We start from the raw sequence: 19189 nt of genomic DNA on the forward strand, positions 1-19189 counted from the left end.
AGATTAAGCTTTCATTGAACGAAGTCGGAGATATTAAATTACTGCATCCATCATGAGTGATAAATTGCATGTTGATTATTGTTAATCTTTATTTAACATCTCACATCAGACGTGGTTATTACAGCTGGGGTACCGGCGGTGCAGACGAGGAGTCCCTCTTCATACTGCTCTCCCACCTGATGCTGCTCTTTGACTGCAAGAGGAGCTGTTTGGAAAAGCCAAGGGTCTATTTTGAGCTGTTGGTTAGAAAAATGACCCGTAGAGAGACTGTTGACATTAAAGTCCACTAATGTGAAAGTGCTTCTAGAGACTGAAGAGTCCCTGTGCTTCCAGGATAAATGCATGAATCATATGACTTTAACATGGACGAGGAAGCAGGTCTCCCTGTGTTCGTCGTTCTAATGTTGTGATGCCGTCATGTTTTCATGTTACATCATGATGGATGGAAATCCATCAGTTTGGTTCAAGCTGATATATCTTAATAACTGTTGGATAGTTTTCCATGACTTTTTCTAAAGATATTCAGGGTCCAAACAGACGATGAGCTCATCCCTAGTTTTGAGTTAAACTTGATTGTTTTTATTATTATTGGATCTGTTGTCATGAAATGTGCACTTCACACTGCAGAAATTCATATTTTTAATGACTTTCGGATGCAGATTAACACTTAGCATGTTAGCATTGTCAGTGTGGGCATGTTAGCACACTGATGTTAGCATTTAGCTCAAAGCACTGCCTCACGGAGCAGCTAGCACGGCTTTAGACTTCAGTCTTTTTGTTCATCTGCATCCACGTCGACATGTTTTTGACTCTAAAACCTCTCAGACACTGTTTGTCTGTATCCACTGAGCAGCTGAGGATGAACCCACTTTATTTTCAGGCGTCTGGACTGGTAATGTAATATGAGAGTGGCAATTCAATTTATCCTCCACATTACCGTGTCAGAGAACCCAATCATAGGCAGGACACCAGGGTTCATGTAAACATACTCATGTAGAATAGATGATGTAGAGACTATGCAGTCACTATTGTTAGCTTGTGTTAAATGATATCAGATCTGCAATTACTGTAGAGCTACACATCAGATGAACACAAAACCTTCCAAAGTCAAGCCGTCTGACACTGCCATGAATGCAGAGCTGGAAGTTTCCCTTCCTGTGAATATTCATTAGCAGCGTAGTCGAGGCTGGTTTAACAAGAGAGGAGATATGAATAGATAGATATGAATCCACATTTATATCCTTCAGGTTCGTCATCAGTGTCGAGTTGACATTATATTTTTGTACTTGCTGGTCATAGTGGCCCTAAATTAAAAAATAAAATGCAAGAACTCGGTGTTAGAGGTGTTAAACAAGGGATCATTGGAGAGAGGGTATTACGCACAGGCGAAAGGAGAACAGGATAAACATGCCGCTGCTCCTGCTGCAGCACAAGTGCTTCTGTTTAGAGCAACATATCTGAGATCAGCTGACAGATCTAAACTTTACAGCATCTCCTGAGAGCAGCTTATCAGCAGCGACCAGCCTCTGCTCCAATAAAAGAGCCGTTAATAAACTCAACAATGTCCACGATGTGATAAACACTGTCGAAACAAGTGTAACATGCTCACACATACGAACGCTGTAAGTGTGAACCTGCAGAAACCTGCAGCCCACACACTGCAGAGCTCAGACGACCCGAGCTCTGCACGACCGAATCGGCCCAATAATCAACATGTTTGAACTAAAACAGAACTAAAGTGAAAATCTTCATGTACACGAAAACGGATAAAACTCACACACACACACACACACACACACACACACACACAGACTCTGCTCCAACACTTGTGGTGTGTTTACTCTGCAGCGGCTCCCACAGCGATTCTATCACTCAGCTTCATCTCACTCTCTCCACTGAGCTCCCTGAAGATTTACGTGTTTGTCTCGCCCAGAGCTCGCCGACAGATCTTCCAGCACTGCAGCTCCTCCACCTCAATTTAAAGCTCCTCTTAATCACTCACTGTGTGTAAATTAGGTGTTGGTTCAGTCTGTTCCAGATAACACAACAAGGCAGAGCAGGAGGAACACGTGGAAGAGATGTTTAAGGTTTGTGCAGGCATTAATGAGACGATGGCGGGTGAAGATACTGAAACCAGCAATGACGTCAGGCCTCTACCATCCTAGATTACTCATCGAGCAGCAGTGTTTCTTTGTCATGTCTCAGCTTGGCTCAACGAGAAACGGTATCCTTTCCAAAACAGACTCCTTCATAAAAAGGTGGAATTTATTGTGATCATATCCCAGCTGTATTAATGTTCCATTTTTTGACACCAGAAAGCGAAACATAATACGAAGAACAAAATTGTGAAATTGTGACAGAGAGCAGGAGAGAGCCAGACGTTCTCAAACCCAGAAACTGGACTTGTTGACAGTTGTGGGTTGCGCGCGTTAAGTGAAGACGATATCTTCTTGATGTTGCCTCTAACATTCACGGTGAGTCGCCAGCGAGGCGCCTCGCGGCCGTCTGCTCACTGGTGAGAATGACAGCAGATCCAGGACTGAGTTTCACACATGGATGAGAAGTCCCTGAAGTGCTCAGAAAAATGGAAATTTAAGCAGCTACGATTCCACGACAGCTGGGAAAACTCCAGCTGCTCCGTCCTGATCACAGGAAGATCCAGAGCAGCCACAAATGGACCCTGAGGTGATCGTTGCAGCGTTCATAATTCACCCCTGACAGTAATGCGTCCAATTTCTCTTCCCTTAATCTGATTTTCATACATATAATTTCTTTCTTTTATGTTTACGTCCTTTAAAACTGACAGTAAACGCCTCATCTGACATGACCCACCTCTGAAGTATCCTGACCATCTGCTTTGGGTATTACCTCACTGTCTGTGCTGGATGGACGCAGGATGCACATCCATTAATGCTTATTGCTTATTTCCAGTAACTCTCTTGAGTAAATGCCGTGGAGGCATTTTGCATTTACATTTCCACGTTAATGAGACCAAACGAGCCCTCGGTCACTTCTGCAACCAGTTTGTGTGATTCCATTCTAATCCTCAGTGGCTCTGTGTTCGTTAACAGCTGGTTTTTATGTGATTACAATGTGATTAATCGAGATGATAACAGGTGCAAACAGAACAGATTTATTGATTCACAGTTGAACACACACTGACACAGGCTCCCTCCACTCTCTCACTAATCTTCTGCTTCCTGTGTGTCTGCATCTGGAAATATGTCATGCATTTTTGTCTGTTGAGGCTGCTTCTCAGGTTCCTATGTTCATTTTGATGTTTGAATGCATATCGGTGCCACACTTGAAAGCTCTCGGCTCAGTTAACACAGTGATGAATGGGCGAGGCTCTGATCTCCTGTTTTGTAGCCTACCAATGCACAACTCATTATCAAAAGTTTGCAAAATGTTTCATTTGAATATCAACATTACATATAATTATCTCTGTCGATCACTGCAAAGCAACCTCAAGTTCAAAATAAAAGAAAAGCAGAAAAGAAGAAGATTTGTTTATCCTAAACTCAATACTTTCAAGGGAAACATCACCTGCAACTATTCGTCATGGTTAGCATTTAAATTTGACTCTGAGCCCCGTAAAGTGTCTATAATCATCTTTATCTGACGACTAACAGCAAATAAACAAACGTGCACACTGGAAAAATTAGTCAGTAATCTCGGCCATGACAGCGCAATCCAGTGAATTTATTATTTACCTTGCAGTAGAATAGAGCAGTAGAGTAGTAGAATATCCTGAGATAGAGAGAGTTCATGAGAAGACCCTGTTATAAAGAATGCTTTATCTTCCATCATACTGGGTGTGAACTAACGACTTCCACGACTTTCATGATGATATCTTATAGTTTTCTCTTAGGACATCTTGATAAATGACAGAAAAGTGCATCAAAATGGTAATTAAATGTCTTCAGGTTGTCCTCATCATGGATAAAAACCTTCATTTTTTCCTGAGAGAAAACACAGAAGTTGCTTCCAAAATCTAATCTGTTTCCTTTTCCCTGGAAAAAAAACAGTCCGACCACCCAGTTCCAAGAAAGTTCGTTACAAAGGAAAAGAGATTGAAAAAACATTGCCTCCACCTTCTGTCGTCCTCTGTCCCAGTAAGAGCCCCAGTCTGCACTGGTTAAATCAGCCCGGTATAAACAGCTCTCAGGGAGCCGTTTTAACACTGGCTTCAGTTTCATACTAAAATTCCAGTCTGCATTGCTCACACACATTAAACCTGGAAAAACACTGGAAACCTACAAGAGCAACTGCGTCTCCCAGCACCCCCAGCCCTCGGCACGTCTTATCTGCATGAAACCAGGAGGGCTCATATACAGTGTGAACCACCGTGGTTCTTCCACATGCTCTCATTCATCCATCGACACTGGTCAGAAGTTTATGAAAAATAAACAGCGCCGAGCTCAGAGCTTGACTCCCGGCCTCTTCAAGGTGTCTGAGTAAACAGTCGGTCCAGTATAGACCAAATATGTCCAACAGCGCTTCAGACAGCACAGCACTTCTGTGACTCAGAGACCATATTTTCCTTTTTAAAGCTTTATATTCTTGTAAAAATCACATGTTTCATGGTGAAAGCTGCTGGATACAACAAAGCAGTGACTGACAGGTGTTCTCAGACATGTTGTCCCACCTCAGCCCCTTCCAGGCTGCAACGCTTCACCCTCACAAATTAGGACTTTCTGGCTCCAGTAACTGAGAATATGTCAGAAAACCAAAATAATAAACTTCAAACTGCCCATCGGACATTAGATGAATCCTACTGACTCTGAGTTTTAACACAGAGTCAACAACAGGTGAAACTTGTCCGATGAGACGACAGCACGCCTCCACGCCTCTGATTTTGGACTTGTGTGTCTGCAATGTTCTTGTGTGCCTGTATTCCACTATTTGTGCATGTGTGTGTTTTCCCTGAGTGTTGACTGCAGGTGGGCAGCCTTCAGAACAATGTTCACACACTCTTCAGTCTCTTTGAAGTGAGCTTTGATGTACAGCAGCTGAGAAACACACTTTAGGATTACAGTGATTTTTCATTTGGCCAGAGGGCTCTCACTTCTCCACACACACACACACACACACACACACACACACACACACACACACACACACACACACACACGTGTCAGATGTTACCGACATCTCAGATGTTTTCTGGTTGGCTTTCATGTGATTTTATCAGTTCTGATTTCATTTCCATTTCTGCTTTTTATCGTCTAATCACCACAGAGGTCGATCGACCTACAGAGGAACATCCGCATCCCAGAGCCCAAATAAAGCGTCGCTCTGTTAGAGTAGAACTTTAATTACACTTATGAGAAAACACCTCTGCTTCTACCAGTTTCTGGATTCTTGTGTGTGTAAAGATTTTATGAGATTCAAGCATAACATTTTTGTGGCTTCAACATTTATTCTTCTTGAATCCAGGAGTCTCCGGGAGCAGTTCCTGCTTTTCTTGCTGCTCTCCTTCCTCCGCAGCTCCACTCGGCTCTGCACAGCTTTCAGGTTTGACGTTAGGAGCTTGTTAAAGTCACAGTGTACCTCAGCTTCTGCTGCCCTGGGTGAACATCTCAGAGATGGAGCTGGGATCACGGATCCCTGCTGAGGTCACATCACTGCGTAACGTTTGCTGTGTGACTGAAGCAAACTGCCCTCAAGTCTGACTTATGAAACATGTCGGAGTCTCAACATTTTGGTTCACAACACAAAAGGAGGACACTTAACCTTTTCAGAAGGCCTTCTGAACATCCTGGCTTTAGAGCTGCAGCCACTGTGAGTAACAGTTTGGCTTTGTTAAGCGGTGTTTGAGCCAGAAATCAGAGTCAATCCCATTTCCTTCAGTGCTTTGACTCCCTTCATCAGCATAACGTGAATGATGGAGCAGCTTTGACTCCTCTGATCGATCCTGCCTCAGTCATGTCACAGCCTACCTGCCACTGTTACCACATTGAGGCTGTTGCACTGATGATTAAATATGGTGTCACAGAAACAAAAAACTGTTGTCCTAAATAATAAATAAAGAATAAAAAGCTTTTATAGCTCATAAGCTAAGAGAATTGTAGTTTTATTTGGATCTGTCATGCCTTATCTGTCTACGTATGTAAGTTAATATAAATTGATGCTGCCTCCCGGTGAAAGTCCTACGCTTGTTTGATCCATCCATCCACCTCAACTCCTCCATATACAGACTTTCTTGCTTTTCACACTCTGTCACCTGACTTCCTCTTAATTACTCGGGCACTGCAGTTCACCGCCTAACAATAAATGTAAATATCATAATAAACTGCTTACACAGACGGCCAATTGGGACGTTTTTTTGGAGGAATCAGTTCAGATGGAGACACTCATAGACATGGCAGCATACAGCACGTGTGCCTCCCACAGGTGGCTGCTAAAACACGAATTTAACACATCAGTGTCAACAGAAATGGAAAATGAGTCACTGAATTGCAAATGGACACTGGGTGACAGCATTTTTGCATACAAAATTAAAAAAGGCTGCAACTAACAATTATTTTCATTGTCAATTAATCTGCTGATCATTCTCTTGATTAATGTGTTAATTGTTTGGTCTAAAAAATGTGAAAAATCAGGTTTAGACTCACAATTTCCTGTTGACCAAAGTGACCAACAGTCCAAAACCCAACAATGTTATGATTTACTGTCAAATGAGAAAAAAAAAGGCAGAAAACTCTGATCACGGAGAAGCCAAAATGAAAACTGAGCTAACAGCAGCCTTTGCACCATCATACAGTACGAATGGATGGAAATAAATCCCTCAAGATCTGCTCCAAACCAAGATCAACAACTTCCTGTTATCCTTGTTCAAAGAAGACAGAGATGTAGTGAAAACCAAGCCACTGCAAAATGAGCTGACACTACAGAGCCCCGTCCCATATGTCCCAAAAGAGAGAGAGCACAGCTAAAGGAAAAGAGACAGTGAGGGACGAGCAGACACAGAGACCTGAGACGTATTGTTCCCTGTGTTTCAGCTTGAAGAAAGCACCTGAGTCTTATTGGAGATGAAGGCAGACTCCACCAGCCTGCAGCCTGTACGCATAATTAATGAGGGAATACATTTGCTTTCTCACATTTTGAGAATTTAGCTGACGCTCTTACTCCGAGTGACTTAGAGAGAGTGAGCGAGCGCAACGGATTCAACTCTAATAATGCCGACGTCACAAGAAAATAATACCAAAGAGTGCACAGAGTTCAGGAGCTCTGAGACTAAACGGAGAAAAACATGGTGGAAAAAGTTGAAATTGAGCATCAACAGCAAAGAAATGCTAAAATCTGTACACTGTAAAAAGTACAAAAGAAGAAAAGAAACAGACACACTTCAGTTTAAAGTTGCTTCGCCAGAAGAACTTCACCCACTAACGAATACCAGAACTGATGAGATTATTTCCGCCTCCAGAGCAAATCTGCCTCTGAGAAATATTTGTATTAGTAAATCAGATCTGTGTGTGGAGTTTGATGTAAACAGCTTTAAAAGAGAAAAAATATCGCAGACTAATTTACTGCCAGAGGAGAGCATGAAAACATTTGGGCGGCAAGATCCAATTAATCTGCATCCGAAAGTCATTTTAGATGTTAAGCTCTGCCGGATTCATTATTGCAGCCTGTTAGGGACACACGTGCATGTACACTCTAAAAACAGAAACATGCATCCTGCACGTATGCAGAAACAAACAGATCCGGGCCCGAGATGCATCGAAACACTCAACAGAATCAACAGGTGTCACCAAAAGCTCCCACAGGTCAACACTCAAACACACATTCACACAGAGGTGTTTGGACGCTTTGCTTGTGACGACCGCCGTCGACATAATTCAATTACCTCTGGCGTAGGAAGTAATTATAGCTTCTCCAGCTCAGTTCCAAACATTTAGGTGGACTGCTCATTCTTCAGTTATATACCCTGTAATCATGTTTACATTCACACTGTGATAGAGAGCGACAACCCCGGCGAGCACAAGCACCCAAACTGTAAGACAGCAGACCAAACTTTCAGACCATCGGGAAATCCAAACGATCGTCCAGGAACCAGACCGCTGATCGTCCAGGGAATTGATCACACAGTTAATCCATGCAGGGCCTTAATGTGATGCATTTCTGAGGGAAACAGAGTGTGTTTGCAGGTTTAGCTACGATTTAAAACCTAAAGGTGTGATTGGATCACTTGAAGTGGACATGGCTTCACTGACAGCAAAATACAGAGCTGTTCAGGACTGAAGCCTCTGCACACCTGTCTCAGGAGAGGAGGAGGAGGAGGAGGAGGAGGAGGAGGAGGAGGGGATGAATGAAGAGAAAAAATTAGACCTCAGCCTCATTATTGGTACCTGAAATCTGAACACACGCCTTTCAATATGATATAAGCTCACCAGCTAATCATTTTGATTGGACTGTTTGGTGTTAAACTCAAATTAGTCCTCACATAGATAGAAGTATAAGAGCACACACACACACAAACAAAGATAAATAAATATATGGACACACACACAAGCAGCAGCACAAATCTGTTAGAAAGTGAAAACCGTCCATTAACGGAGTTTGGACATTTGTCACCAAACTTCTCTGTTGAGTTTTTTGGCTGAATGAAGTCGTCGCCGCTCAAACGGAATCTCTCTCTGTTCTCCGACTCGCCGCCTGAGGTGAAACACCAGAAATAAACGCGGACTCTCTCTCTTCAACACTGAACCACTGTCTCTCGACCCCCTCTCTCTCGCTCTGTTTCCCTTTTCTGCTCTTCTCTCTCGTTCTCTCGCATCCTTTTCTGTCACTCATGAACTCTCGCTGCCCTCAGCTCGTCTCTAAACCACCCGTCTGTGTGCGTGTGTGCGTGCATGTGTGTGTGCATGTGTGCGCGTGTGTGTGTGACACTGTCTTCCCTTTAACCCGAGCTGCTGCCTCTTTATCACCCACCTACTCTCTCGTCTTTCTTCCTCGTGTTCTCTCATGTCTGTAAGTTAGAACGATTTATCAGGTCATGACAGTAATTCCCTGCACGCACACTAAGACCTACAGCAGCCTTAAGACAGACGACAGCTTAATATTGTTTAAGTGTGCAACAGACACCTCACTTGATGAGTAGTTTCGGTGCCTAACCCTTAGAAAACTGTGACTGTTTCACAAACGCTGGTCCGACAGTAGCACATGTCCTCTTGGGAGACATTAGCAATCGACCTGCTCGCTCGTTAAGGTATGAGGACGTGTTGCTCTTGGCTGAGGTGGGAAAGTTTGTGTATCGACAAAAACAAAATGTGACAAAGTAGGACTGGACGAATCAATCACAATGTTAGCTACATGAAGCCAACAGCTACGAGGAAACCGATGTTCTTCAGATTAAAATGCAGCATTTCCATCATGCTCTCTTTTAAAGACTGGTGCTCTTTAATCACGTCTTCTCGCTGCGCCCTCTTCTTCTGCAGCGCTTTAAAGGAGGAAAGAAGAAATAAACTTCACTACTTAATGATATTACCAAAACAGCAAGGGTTCAGAATGGTAGCGAAAGAGGCTTTTGGAAACTCTTTTAAAACTTTTATGCTACCGAGGAACATGTAAAATACGTGGCTTATGTTGCCAGAATGGCCTCCAGCGCCGGCGTACAGCAGTGCAGCTGCACAGTTGTTACCAGTGTTACAATGAGACACACCGAAAACCCTCAGCACAATCTCTAAAGCCCTTCACAATCGGGGGGGCTGCGTTCAACACTTTCAGCAACAAGCCAGCAGCTTCACACACTTGGGATTGTTCGGGTGTGTGGAGCTGAGAGACGGCTTCAGGAGACTCCCTCTGTGATGGCAGGCCTTTCGTCCGGCGTCCAGGTGAGGCTGTTCGCTGCAGCTATGCACACCTCCGTCCTGTGAATCAGCTCTTCGTGAGCGTAGCCTCACCTTAATGTCAGGGAAAGATTTTGCTTTTGGTAATAAAAAAAACGGCTTGTTTGAGGAAAGATTACAGTCGTGGTTAAACAAACCAGCTGTTGGTAGGAAATGGAAAACAAACACAGGTCTCCGGTGTCAAAGTCCAGATCATCCCCCGACTTTCTCTCTAAGAGGATTTGTGGCAGGATTTCAACGTCAGTCTGCTTCCTCTTTTCTTCTGACAGTCATAACTCACACAACAGGTCACAGTTTGAGGAACCAGGAACAGAAGTCATCTTTAAGAAGACGACCAACGCTGCTCTTTTCCTGGTGATACGACTCACATCTACTTCATGTATTTACCACTGTATTTCTATTCAAATGCTGTAACTGAATCAGTTGACTTTACTGACTCCCCTTTACGGCTTCTTCTGTCTTACTTGAATTTGTTAGTCGTGTAGTTGATATTTTATCTTTAGGGCTGAATCGATTAGTCGACTTATTGATTAGTAACGAAAATGAATCACAGTTTATGCCTGCGTTAGAGAGTCAACAACAGAGAGCAGGCAGCAAACGAGGGGAGAAAGATGCTCAGACTCAAATAAGGTCAGCAGGTTTCCCCATTCAACAGAAATGTTAATAATCAATTGATTATTTGAGGCCTTTATTGACCAACAATCTTGCACGTGAGCTTAACCCGTGCTGAGCATGTCTTACTATTTTCTTACATGTACTTAAACCCTTGACTGGAGTTTGAAAACTTGAGCAGAACACCTGCTGCTCTACTTTCCTCTGAGCACCTGAATGAATTTACACTGATGTCAGTGTCAGTAACAAAACCATAAATCTGCCTTTAATCCTGAACTTCCTCCTTCTTCTCTCTGTCGACTGTCTTTACTGTGTGGATTGTATTGACAGGTTCCACTACTGCACACTCACACACACACACACACACACACACACACACACTGAGTGCAAACAGTGACGCTGAGGTCGATAATGAAATCAAACTGCCTTCTTCATTCCCTCTCACTCCTGAATCCTCTTTCTTTTTAAATCCCCATCATCTCTGGAGATGCTCTGATTCCTCGCTCGCTGTCAGCTCTCGCCACCCTGAACCCCGCGAAGGTCGGCGTGATATCAGAGCCTCCCCGCGTTCGGCTGAAGCTGCGTTCAGAAGCAGATCTGACAGCGGAGCGCGTCAAGGACTGGAGGTAATTACCTCTATTCAGCAGCAGCATTCAACGGGCTGAGTGGCTTGGAGAGATTCTGACGCCGCTGAACAATATGCAAATCTCATCCTCTGCCCCAGCACTGCATCCTCATGGTTGAATCAGCCGGTGTGTTCCTCTGTATGTGTGTCTGTTTCTCTACACAATACAGTCAAATCGAGGGTTTTATTATAAGCATACATTTTCATAAACGAGCTGATATTCAAAATAGTCAGGTGTTAGATAATACCTGGTCCATCACAGAAACAGCTGATGAGGAAAGAACAGGGCGCAGAGCACTGTGCAAAATGACCTGCACTGCACTGCACCTGATTCTTCTTAAACTGGCTACAGACAAGTTTTCTGCTTTAAATTATCATTATGAAGTAAAAGTTGTCTGCACAAAGTACCAGCAACACCACCAGGGTTTGGATGGTTCCCTGTAAGCCTCGCTCTCACCGTGCAGTTCTGTCTGCTGCCGCCTACGACCTCCAGGAAAATGAAGACTGACTGATGATCAATAGATTAAATGAATGAATGAATGAACTTTTCCCTCCTTATGTTTTCTCTACGCCTCCTTCCCGACACCAGGTCCATGTTTGCACGAAGCAATGCTCAAACGATGTCATTACTCCACATAAAATCATGTCAATTTCGGTTTACCTCTTCAGTGAACTCGCTTCTTTCGGCTCTCTTATTTCCATTGTTGATCGTTTCTTTGTGGAAATTTGGAGACAAAGCAGTGTCCTGTGTTGTTCGTAGCTGTTTGGCTCTGAGGAAAATGGAAAATAAACTGGTCGTGTTTGTGACTGTTTCGCCAACAATAATACTGCTTGGAAACGCGAGAAGGGGTTGAAAAGTTGTCTGTATCAAACTTTGTCTGTCGCATGTTAAAAATGGCAGCAAGAGTCATCTGCTTATGTTTTTCTTTAAAGGAAAATTCCAGTTTCACAAGTTCTTTCCATAGTTTTTTCCGTCATTTCTATTGGTTAGAAACTCATCTAATAAGAGCTGAGATCTGGAAACATGGTGACAGAACAAAGAAACCTCATCGAGCCAAAAGTTTATCCAGATGATCTCAAGCTCTTTGTCTGAAGATGTTCTGCTGCAGCCTCACTTACCTTCAGAGGATGTGAGTGTTTTGTGTCCTCGTACCGCTGCAGCCCAAAAGGACTTCATGCTTCATGATGATCAACTATCAGCAATTTCGTTTATGATACGGCATCAATTGCTCTCTGATGGCCGAGCTGTGTTTCTTTAATCATTTCCTTGTTACTTTAACTTCTGCAAATGAGCCATTTTTGGTGCAGCAGCAGGCAATTTGGCCAAATTTGTTTCCTCATCTGTAATGTGACAAACAGATCATGAATGTATTTCGGATGCATTAACGTTACATCTTCTATGTTTTTGCTTCCCCTTCCCAGTCACTGGCTGCAGCATGTGTGAGTTTGTTTGGCTGTTCGTGCAGTTTGTGTAAATACAAAAGCTGCGATTGACAAGGTTTGTGATTTTAATACAATTAATTATGCAGCACAAAGGCTCAACACAATGCTGTCAACCTGTCAGGTGTGAAGACTGCAGAGAGAGAGACGCAGACAGAGTGTGTGTGTGTGTGTGTGTGTGTGTGTGTGTGTGTGTGTGTGTGTGTGTGTGTGTGTGTGTTGTCATGTAGAAATGTTTGCTCTCCATCTTTATCTTCGTTCATCTTCAACTGACTGAACACATGTTCTTCTCTTTCTTTTATGGCCTCTGTATGAACCTCGATGACAGCACTTCAGGATAAGGTTGTTTCTGTCTCACCATCACGTGTTGAGTACTTGCCAATTCAACGTGTGTCTATGTGTACATTTACGGTACTTGTGTATGTCTTGTCAGGTCTTATATTTATGGCAAATGAATATTCAATGAAGCCACTGGACAGGACTGGGAGACAGACTGAAATCCTCGTTAAATAACAAAACTGTGAATGCACTCGGTAGCAGTGAGTCTGGAGTCAGCTGACGTCGTCACGTTTCCCTGCAGGATGGGAGTATCCCACCACTGGCTCCATCCTCACTGAACAGCGAGGGTCAGCATTATGTTTGCCCAAAACAAAATCATTAATGCAGAGTATTTGCATATGTACATAATTTGTAGACGACTGGGACGGAATTTTTATTTCGCCAGCACATTACGGCACAAGCCGTTGTCCCGCAGCCTAAAGTCACACAGCTGACGAGCACGTTGGAAAATGATAAATCCCCGCTGCACAAGAAAATAACAACCCATCAGCTCCTGTCACATCTGTCTCAAGGCTTAAAGTGTCAAACTCATAACCTTCAGATACTTCACTTCAGCTGGCTTTGATATTGCTGCTGATTAGCGCTGTTAGCTTTTCTGCACATCATTTTGTGATTTTCATGATCCCACGGTGCACTACTCCAACGCATCCCTGCCTGTAGGCTCAGTCAAACTGCACATCAAACCCCTCACTGTACATAGTGACAAAGTGTTGAGTGTCAACACACTTAGTGATACAAAGTGCTGCACTGACTGTCAGCTGCTGCTCTTCTGCACCATGTGTGTTACCAGATAATCAATGCTAGCAGCACTTTCTTCAATAACTGTATTGACTGCTCTATACAGTGCTTCCACATTATCTGACTCCAAATGTTGCTTATACTCGCACACTGATGACAGGAACAGCAGGATGTTAAAGAGGACAGACAAACGGCTCACTTCAGTGTAAAGAGCACATCACTCTGTCTTCAATCCACTGTTGAGATAATCTTGAATTATCCCAAAAGCGTGAGTCAGCGCTCAGATTTAAGCTCTCAAGAGACATATGTTACTCATAATCTCCCACCCGCCAATCCACAGCTTTTTAAAGCTCTAAATCAATTTCATCTCTTTGTTTTTCTGTGCAGGTTAAAGTCCAACAGCTTTCATCAAAACCCGTAAACACAACAGCTCCAGTGCACAACATCAGATGACACACTGCCTGCCCAGCAAGAAACAGAGGAGAGAAAATCTGTAAGATGATCGCTGAGGAGTCGGTACAGTCAAGATTTGTTGCTGTTAGTCCGTTTTAAAGTCTACATTCTGCCCTCTATTGGCCAAAAATCACTTCATACGGCTTTTAAGTGAAGAAAAAGCTAAATCGGAGCAGCTGATTGGCTGAAAATGAAAATCTGATACTGTACAAGCATCCATCCATGAATCCATCCATAAGTCTTTGTAAGATTTGGTCCACTGGTAATGGTGGTGGGGTGTGAGCCTAATCCAGAATATGGAAACCCAGGAAGGCCAGGCACATTTATTATCCCGATATATAAATCTGTTGATCATCTTATACAAATTATTCTGCTTGAAAAAGAGAATCTCTGTCCACTTTCTTGCTTGACAACATCGGGGTCACACAGTTCAGCAAGGTAGCCTGTCCTTCCCAGCACTTGGTGGGGGATCCTGAGGCATTCCCAGGCCTGCTCAGATATATAATCCCTCCAGTGAGCTCGGTGTCTTCCCCGGGGGCTCCTCCCAGTTGAACACTCTTAATAAAAAATGTCAGAAATAATGAGAAATTCTCCCCAAGAGATGCCAATATTTTATCTTGAGATTTCTCTCTGATCGGCTGCCAAGAAGGATTTTTTCAAACTAACATGCAATAAAGGAGCTGAAGCTGTAAAAATCTAATATTTGCCATTTTACTGGATGATTGCAAATGACTGGCTAAATGTTCTGCCAATCAGCTAATCAATCAGTATGATTTAGACTGAAGCTAATTAATACTCGCACCTTGAAACAACTGAAAGTCTGTGGCTGAAAAACCAATAGTTCTCCTTAAAGGCTCATTTCAATGAATCGACTGTTCACACTCTCATCAGAGTCCACATGCAAACACTGACACACAGATTTATGCACAGACACAACCACGCATAGTTTCAAGGCAACCATGGGCTGATGCACAAAGAGCACACACTCGTTAATACTGTACATAGGCCCTCCAAAATAATGCAACAGCACGACTTGAGCCCTAAAGAAAAGTCAACATAATCACAGACGCTTCTGCAGCAGAAGAGCTTCTCCTTGTTATGGTGTGGGAGGAGAGATTCACGTCCACGAGTCGATTCAAGGAAAGCTGGAGAGCTGCTGCTGCTGCTGCTGCTCAGCAACTATTTCTTATTCATCTCTTCTAAAAGAAGACATCTTGTTTTCCTGAAGCCCCTGCAAGTGTATTGTTCCAGTGTAAATAAGGAGTGTGTGTTTGCACACATCTGCGTGACCAAAGCTGAAAAGAAACTTTAAAAAGCACATTTTCAAACCAGTGTTTTCGAGTCAGTCCGAGGAGTCCTGATGCCCACATCGATGTACTTACACCTGAAGTCATTTGCATTGATTGAAAAATTGCAAGTGTTCTGGCTGCGTTCCAATCCATCTCACACAGCTCTTTATTTTCAGGCTCTGAGTGGCCGTGGGCGAGCTGACGGGAGTGTGAACGGCGAATGATACAGCTGTGATCCTCCAATCAACATATCAGTCACTACAACAGCACTCTGTGCCTGCACCTTTGATCGAGGCGCACTGATTCCCTGCACGCCTGATCCATTCACTTAATGTAAGAGTAATAATCAACGCTCTGAAGTACATGCTCAGCAAAATTAATCAGATACAAGAGTTTCAGTTACAAATGACATGAAAACATTTGGAGCAGTGAAATGGAAAAACTGCAGCTGTTTGTAATATCATACAGAAACTCACGACCTCATTTACTCTTTCCTACCTCTAAAACATACATTTCTTAAAGTCTTACTGCCTTTAAAAGCAACTTGCAGTAAGTTTTGTTTGCATGTCATATTCATGTTGTGTATGGAGGCACTCTCTGCGTCTCTTTTGGCTCAAACAGTGGAAATCTCATTTCAGGTTAAAACTTGAGAGCTGATGAAAATTCAGATGAAAAGCTTATTGATCAACTGCTTCAGATTACGATCTGTCACAAAACAATAAGAGCATCAATCAGAGAAGAGCAGAGATGCAAGAAGACCACAAAAGAGCTTAAGTGCACAAAAAGCCGATAATCAAGCGCAGTTAGTTGCGTGACTCCAAACTGAAAACCACAGAAACGCAATAACACCCAACAATATTACTGATTTTCCACCACTGACTGTTCATTTACAGCTTCCCGCTTCACGCGCACGTGTGACAGCTGACAGTCATTCCACTCTGTAGATCGATAACTGATCGGAAGAGAGAGGCGCAGCGGCACGGCAGCCCCGCAGGAATCACATGTATGGAAAACTAATTCACACTCAAACAGATCGATACGAAGCGGGGGAAAGGGAGTTTCTACACGTGGAGGTCAAAAGACTCAACCCATTAACTGAAATATTCCCTCTGAATGTTTCACTCTGACGGCAAAAGCAAACTAACAACTAGAAGCTGTAATTTAACGTTATGGGATAAAATGGAAGATACCATCACAAGTAATATTACTTCTGACACACCACCTCAAGTTCCTCCAACACAGTTTTCAAAAAGCCACAGATTTTAGAAATAAGCTGCTGGTAACATTTGTTCCATGAATTTATATCTAATTTGGGAACATAATTGCACCCATGTGGGGATTCCAGAAACCTCTAAAGTGACTGTAAACTCACATGTGAGGACCACAAACTTGGAATTACAGCGGGGGTTTCAGAATAATCAGACTGATATATATATATATATTTTTTTTTTTCTTCCTCGGGGTTGTGAGTGTCACACCGGAGTCGGGCGCGTACTGCAGCCTGAGAATCTGCGAGAAGAGAGCGGCTTCAACTCACCATTTCCATGTGGAGGCGCCGGGTCCCGAGAGCATGTCACGACACTAAATCCCCATGAGCCAGAATCACATTGTTCTTCTGCCCGAACTCAAGGCCAAACTAATTACTGAACCCTAGAGGAGAGGGGACAGCAGCCCGGGGTCGCGGCTGGTGCTCGAGAGTCTTCAGAGGAGTGGGATGACAAGCGCAGCGCAGCGGGTGTAAGTGGGAATGTGGAGACGTGTCCGTGCGCAAAGAGCAGCGAGGAGCGACGCTCGGTGCGCGCCTGGAGACACCGGGGAGGGACCGCGGAGGGACAGAGCTCGGGGAGGAGTGGAGAAACCTCGTGGAGAGCTCGGAGAGGGTTCGTGGAGAGGTGAGGAGACCCTGCAGGTGTTTGGAGAGACAGCGCGGAGTCTGAGCGGACGGAGCGGAGTCAGCGGCGGAGATGTTCAGCTGCGCCGCTCTCACAGCGGACATTAACCCGCTCTGCTATAGTCCCTCCTCTTCAGCCCTGAAGTGGAGGAAACGTCTCTCTCTCTCTCTCCCTCTCTCTCTCTCTCTCTCTCTCTCTCTCTCTCTCTCTCTCTCTCTCATGTCATTGTCACTCCACATCTATCAAACATGATTCATTTGGACGCGGTTATGTCGCTGCTTGTGTGCGCGCTGGAGTGAAAGCAAAGATGTGATTCTGGAGGTCAAAGAGGCGCAGAGATCTGAGATCTTTTGGTTCTGCAGTAAAACCAAGATTAAAGACAAGACGTCATTTTCAACCAAGCAGTTTGAAGAATGTTGCTTCTAACTTTGACCCGTGAATGGAACAACCTAAATGTGACCTTGACTGCAGATGGCCTTCATTCATTTTTGGCTCCTGGTGATTTTAAAGTGAATCATTTTTACGTGACCATTTGTTCATTTAGCTGAGGGCTTGACAGAGTCAAGCAACCTAGATAAGCTTCAAACAGCTAATATTGCAAACGACCAACAATTAATTGGCATTGCTGTGGATTACCTCATGTGAGGATGTGGATGGTTACAGGTCACAGTGACTCATGAGATGAGGCTGCCAGAGGTCACCACCACCGCCAGTACTGATATTCTACACCCTGCTGAAAGCTAATATTATATGCAAAGATATCCCCATGTTTACTTATTCTTTCCACATTCTTTATATGATTTTTTTTTTTTCTCGAAACAGAGGTTGATTGCATCTCCCAGAGGGAGGCACAGCTGTTGCTCAGAAACTATTCCACTTTTTTTGGTGCTGCTTGTCTAATCGGGTCCTGTCTCTTATCATTCTTTTGACATCTACGTCAGACTGTATGAAGAGTCAGTGTGGATTACAGCATCAGAACATGATGTTCTCTCCACTTTGTCAGAAAGTCTGTTTTATAGTCAGAGCTGTTACAGGGCCATAAATCTCACTTTCATGGACTCTTGGAAAAATGTCTGAAATAATGTTTCCACTGTCGGGCTCTGTGGACACCGTGTCATTATAGAGACCCTGTTCTTTATCTAGAATAGATTATCTATTCTGGTGTGTTACAACCAAACTGCAAATCAGTCTGGGATTCAGATCGTTGGTTTGAAACCCTCTCCATGCATATTTTGACTTTGGGTTGGATGCTGAATGGCCATGTTGATGCATCAGAGGGGAGAGAAAAGAAATAAAGAGGAGAATACAACATCTGGCTCATCTCAATAAGCAGTTAATCTTAAGTAGCCGCACACATCAGAGTTCAATCTTATTTTAATTGCTCTTTGGTGCATTTACACTGCTTTAAAGCAGATGGTCCCTTTCTTTTGCACTGCCCTCTATGGGCAGGTCTGTTTTATTTGTGTCCACATCCAGCTGTGATGCAGCTGTGCCATAGTGCAAGGGGACGTGTTACAGTGGACAGGGTGTGGCAGAGCCTAGAGGGCACTGCAAACAGGATTACTGGATTTAATGTAGCTACTCCTGAAAGGGCCTTTAACGCTTGGTGCTTTTATGGCCATGCAGACAGTTTCAATTTTATTTTTTGAGTTTTCAAGATGTCCTCCAGTGAGCCTCCTGCAGCCGCCCCAATATAATGTGGTTAAGTGGAATTTAAAGTTATTTTTCAGAGGTTGAGCATGACAAACCAAATTGTATTTGGGTGGCAGCAGAAGTGTCCACAGCGAAGATCTCTTAAAGTCTGTAAAAGCTAAATTAGCTGCACAGTTAGAGTACTAAGCCAGTAAACACATTTCTTTGTTTTTGTTTTGGCCATTTTTCTTTGGACCCTCTTGACGCCTTCGGGCAGATTTCATTGTATCTTTTATATTCTTACTCTTGGAAAGT

At 43.5% G+C, this 19189-nt stretch overlaps 1 protein-coding gene across 2 annotated transcripts in view; it reads right to left on the minus strand.

Moving 5' to 3' along the window:
- The window catches only part of htr4 (5-hydroxytryptamine receptor 4), a 141390-nt gene extending 124082 nt beyond the window's left edge, over window positions 1–17308 (minus strand). Inside the window, exon 1 of one of the 2 annotated variants that reach the window (XM_076739879.1) lies at window positions 16888–17308. Coding sequence is in view for 1 of the 2 variants with exons in the window: in XM_076739877.1 (XP_076595992.1) it covers window positions 12211–12268 (58 nt within the window). In the remaining variant the exon portion in view is untranslated. Of the gene's footprint in view, window positions 1–12210; window positions 12279–16887 lie in introns of those variants that run through there. The other variant, XM_076739877.1, reaches the window with a different exon arrangement.
- Between the last annotated feature and the right edge of the window lie 1881 nt (window positions 17309–19189).

This window comes from Chaetodon auriga, chromosome 9 (assembly GCF_051107435.1).
Source record: "Chaetodon auriga isolate fChaAug3 chromosome 9, fChaAug3.hap1, whole genome shotgun sequence".
Classification (NCBI taxonomy): domain Eukaryota; kingdom Metazoa; phylum Chordata; class Actinopteri; order Chaetodontiformes; family Chaetodontidae; genus Chaetodon; species Chaetodon auriga.